The sequence below is a fragment of the Triticum dicoccoides genome, chromosome 4B (assembly GCF_002162155.2).
Source record: "Triticum dicoccoides isolate Atlit2015 ecotype Zavitan chromosome 4B, WEW_v2.0, whole genome shotgun sequence".
Taxonomy (NCBI): domain Eukaryota; kingdom Viridiplantae; phylum Streptophyta; class Magnoliopsida; order Poales; family Poaceae; genus Triticum; species Triticum dicoccoides.
The window spans coordinates 633683557-633688732 of NC_041387.1; the positions used below are offsets into that span (position 1 = coordinate 633683557).

The following is a 5176-nucleotide window of genomic DNA, read 5'->3' on the forward strand; positions in this document are numbered from 1 at the left end:
GGTCATCAGAGAAGACGACAAAGGGGAGGTGAATCCAAAGACGCACCAGCGAAGCCTGGAGGAAAGAATTTTCCCTAGCCGCCGAGAAGAAGGCGACAAAACGCTTCATGTGACAAGGAACAACTTTGCTAGTAAACCAACATAGTGCCCTACGTTGGTTTGTCACTGCTACTCCTTTAGCTACACATTATATTGAGCAAAATATGAAACAATAAATATATGCAGTTTTACTTAATTAACAACAAATATATGACACCATCTTCTCTATTCAAAAATAAAATATACTAGTAAATCTTGTTGTAGTGTCTATATTTCAAATTCTAAATTGCCTCTGGTGAACAACCTTTGTAGTTAATATTTGTATGCAAATGTCAGTGAATAACTATGAGAAAATATATGGTGAATTATTTTCATGACAAATCAAATAGAATAGTAAATTGGACCAGTTTTCCCAAATGGTCATACACCCTTCACGTTAATTGCTTAACAAAAATACAAAATTTGGATTACAACAATAGAGGAGGCAAAGAAATTAAGAGAGCAATGAGTCGGGGCATTATAGCAGGAAATCCATTGTGGGTGCTTGCCATTGAAACACTCGCTAAGAGAGAGAAACTTGCTACCATAGCAACAACAACCAAAGAGTTCAACATGGAACACAACAAATAACTAGAATATGAAACTAGACTCGAGAATTTACACCTAGAAAAATATTAAATCAAGGCGGACAGTGGCCTAGGCATCAACAAGGTGTCAACTCTAGGACCATGAAACGAACAAGCTTCAGTCATCTGCCCTGCCAGAGTTGTCACGGCCTTCGTCATCTCCTACACACCTTTCTGCAATTTAGTCTGGTTATCCCCTTTTAGCAATTTAGTCTAGTTATCCCGTTTCAGCAATCCTGAGCACATCACACAAGGAACAAACAATGAAATACAATTTCAATTGAAATAGCTCTAATTTCCACCACGACGAGCCTGCATACCTAGAGAAGTAGAAATGATCCCTATACTGGTTTTGTGTTCTTTTTAAAAGGATTTGGGTCTATTATAAAAGTTCATCGGAAGTACAAACCACCTCAAACTTGATAAAGTTACATGAGGTCTCTAGACCACCCAATGACTACTATTCCAGTCAGAACACATTGTTGTCACCTCCCCCCTACCAGAGACGGCTTGACCTTCTCGATACATTATAGCCGGGAACTCTTAGTGCATGTGCCCCTAAAGACCAATGCCCTGGAGCCACAGTTGAACCCTTGAATTGATCTGAAGCATCTAACACCAAATCTCGCCATGGCACACGCACTACAAGAAATCGTAACCTCGCCGCCCCAATGAGATAACATGAATCTATGCAGGATCTCCATCAACTACGTCCAGTCGGAGTCAAGGAGGATCGAAGCCAGAAAGAGAAACTCGAATAAGAAGCTCCACCATCCGTCCGTGTGTTGCACCTGTGAAGACTAAAAAAACGCCAACCTAAACTACTAGCCGGAGTGGAGGCCACATGATTCCCTTCCCCGCCACCGGCACCCGAGCGGCTGACAGAGGGGATGTGAATCCATAGACACGCCGATGAAGCCTAGAGGAAAGAATTTACCATAGCCGCCAAGGGGAAGGGGTCGAAATGCTTTGTGTGATAAGGAAACAACGAAGATATGCTGACCAAAATATGAAACTACGAAGATTCGAATATATGCACCATCTTTCTCTATTCAAAAGTAAAGTATGCTAGTAAATCTTGTTGTAGTGTCTATATTTCAGATTCTGAATTGCCTCTAATGAATAAACTTCATAGTTAATATTTGTATGCACATGTCAGTGAATAATTATGAGAAGTATACACTACTAGAATATGTAAATAGCCCTAGGGCTGAAATGGTTCCTTAGAGCAAAAAATGGCACCCTAGGGACATAAAGTTTACCTAGGGCCCGACTTGACAACCCAAGGGAGCGTATTGTTTCCTTAGGGTTTGCTAGCAGACCCAAGGGGTATTCATTGAGTGGGACCATACCAAAGCCATGTTGGCAACTTTCCCTAGGGCCTACAGATTAAACCCTTAGGAAATGGCTATACCTAGGGTAAAGAAGTACAACCCTAGGGACAAATAAAAGAGTCTACCGGCAGTCTTACACTGCCACTAACACTATAATAATGTATCCCTAGGGCTTCTAGTCTTAACTCTAGGGAGATTTGCACACAATTGATTTTCCAATATACGTATATATTTTCGCTAAAAGTTGTTTTCTAAATATTCCAACCAAAATTATATAATTTGAAATATATATAAAAGGGAAAAACACAAGTGGAAATAACATGGAATTGGGTGAAAATATAAGTTGATTGATCATTTTTTCGAAATATAAGCTGATCAATTTCTTTTTGTTCACACGCTTGATGGAATAAAAGATAAATATGGTAGTGAAATAGGTGAAAATAAGTGCATACTTTTTTTTGATGATTAGGTATACAAAATATCGTACTAGTTATATTTTTTGTGTAGATGCTACTTCAGTAGTGCTAAAATTGAGTCGTACGCACGCGGAGTTCATTGGGCGTGCCGTATTCTGCCCGCCAATTTTTTTCCCTTTTCACGCGAGCCCGCGCAAATTGGTTGTACGCGCGCATTCCTCCCCTGCAGGCGCGAACTTTTCCCCAAATCGCAAACCCGTGCCGGGAGCGCCGCTAAAATACCACCAAACCGGCAGCGGCGCCACTCATCCATTGCCAGGCCGCCCGTGCCATCCTCAAGCCATCACCGTTGCTGGCGGACGTCGCCGCCGCTGCAGACGCAGGGTGCCGCCGCCACTGCTGCAAACCTTGTTCCCGCGGCAGCTGCTTCAGAAGCAGCTGTCGCCGTTCCTGGCAGACGCCGCCGCCGCTGCAGGCACAGGGTGCCACCGGCACTGCGGCAGACCTTGCTCCCACGGCAGCTGCTGCAGAAGAAGCCGTCGCCGTTGCTGGCGGATGCCGCGGCCGCTACAGAAGGAGCCGTCACCGTTGCTGGTGGACGCCGCGGCCCCTGCAGAAGCAGGGTTCCGCTGCCACTGCTGCAGGCCTTGCTCCCGCGGCAGCCGCCGCTGTCTTGTACCTTACAGATCTGCCGCCCTCAACATCTTCAGACGCAGGCGGGGGCCTCCGCCGCTGCGGTCCTCGACCGACCCTGCCGCCCTCGACCAAGACGTCTTGCAACCTCCGCATCCGCATAGGGGCTTCAACTTCAGAACCAATGCTCGATTAGGTGAGCTCGCATGGCCTTCTTCCCTCCTGTTTCTATATGCGTCTGATCCATGCAGTTTTGGATCAATTATAAATTGTCTCTCTATCTCGTGATTAAACAAAGATGAAGATTTGACCTTTGCATTAGTTAATTATAAGGAGAAGTGAACCTATTAGTACATATAAAAATAGGCTAATTTGCTAGCATGTGCACAGTACTCCGGATTGGTAATTTTCTTAACATCTTTTTTTTGGGTGAAAAACCATTGCTTTAACCTTGTTTAATATAACAAAATGAAGTTTGTTGGTCCTTTGACGTCTGCACTGTGCTGCCAACTATTCTACCATGTCTCTAGAAGAATAGGATAGTTGGATGTACAGTGGGTGAAACGAACAGCGGAAATATTCTGAAGAGCGGGTGCGCAACACACCAACTTTTCTTGACCATGTCATTCAGATTATGCCTAATGCAGACCGGTTTGGTGTGAACTGACCATGTTTCTGGTTGTTTCCCTGTGTTGAACTTAAAATTGTATCTCGGATAGTTATATTTTTCTCTAGTTGTTTTATGACCCGATGCACATTTTTCTACTGCTATATATACTTATGCCAACTCAGAAATGTGCAATTTTATTTATTTATTTTTCTGAACCTTACTAATGCATTTTATTTCAGTTTACAAGAGGATTTTTTGTGTTGATTAATTGGTAGTTACTAGGCGCAACCATGACAGATAGCTTTTTGGCCGTGCACTTCGCTATTGTTATGATTTTGTACTAGTGACTTATATATCATGCACGGTCAATATTCGAGGTTACTAATTGGACAATCCAGGTTACTAATTGGAAAATCTTATGTACATGTTGTGGGGTGTAGGTAATGAGTGGAGCTAGATGCCATCTTTTGTAAAGTGTGGTAATATTGTGTATGCTAGTGGATGTTGTCATGTGTAATGATGGTTGAAATATATAATTTACGTGCTTTTGTGTCTTCAGCTTTTTGGAGGTATTATGTACATTTATCATTAGTAGTTACATTTGTGCAAATCAAATATTAAAATTCATTGCAATACTTATAAATACTGATTTCATAAGGTTGATAAACCCAAGAGCTGGATGGACTAATGGTTCTTGAGTTTTTCCCTAGGGAGTGGAACTAACCCAAAGGATATCTACTTTACAAGTCAGCAGTCACGCCACATGTCAGTTGTTTCCCTAGGGTACAAAACCCAAGGGAAATTAAACAATGCCTAGGGTATTCTTTGAACACCCAAGGGAAACCAAGATTCCCCCACCAATTGATCCCTAGGGCAATTTCCCTAGTATTTTCGCCCTTTTGCTTAGGGTATCTGGCCCTAGGGCTATTTGCAGATTCTAGTAGTGATGGTGAAAGTATTTTTCATGATCAGATGGAACAATATGGAACAGTGAATCTTGCCAGTTTTTCCAACTGGTCATTCCACCTTCCCATTAATTTCTTAATGAAGATACACATTCTGGATTACAACAATAAAGGAGGCAAAGAAAGAGAGCAATGAGTCGGGGCATTAGCAGGAAATCCACTGTGAATGATTGCCATTGAAACACTCGCTATGAGACAAAAACTTGCTACCACCATACTAACAACAACCAAAGAGTTCAACATGGTACACAACAAATAACTAGAATATAAAACTAGACTCGAGAATTTGCACACACAAAAACAGCGAATCAAGGCAGGCAGTGGCCTAGGCATCAACAAGGTAGTTCAACACCAGGATCATCAAACACACAAAGCTTCAATCATCCGCCCCGCCAGAGTTGCCGCGACCTTCATCAGCTCCTACACACCTTTCTGCAGTTTAGTCTTGTTATCCCCTTTCAGCAAGCCTGACCATATCAAAAAGGAACAAACAAACAGTGAATACAATTTCAATCGAAATAGCTCTAATTTCCACCACCACTTAACCAACAAA

At 42.4% G+C, this 5176-nt stretch overlaps 1 protein-coding gene across 1 annotated transcript in view; it reads right to left on the reverse strand.

The window, feature by feature from the left end:
- Nucleotides 1-4841: 4841 nt before the first annotated feature.
- Nucleotides 4842-5176, reverse strand: part of LOC119294101 (very-long-chain aldehyde decarbonylase GL1-10-like) — a 2141-nt gene continuing 1806 nt past the window's right edge. Inside the window, exon 4 of the mRNA XM_037572363.1 lies at nt 4842-5090. Coding sequence (XP_037428260.1) covers nt 5082-5090 — 9 coding nt within the window. The 3' untranslated portion in view covers nt 4842-5081. The remainder of the gene's footprint in view (nt 5091-5176) is intronic.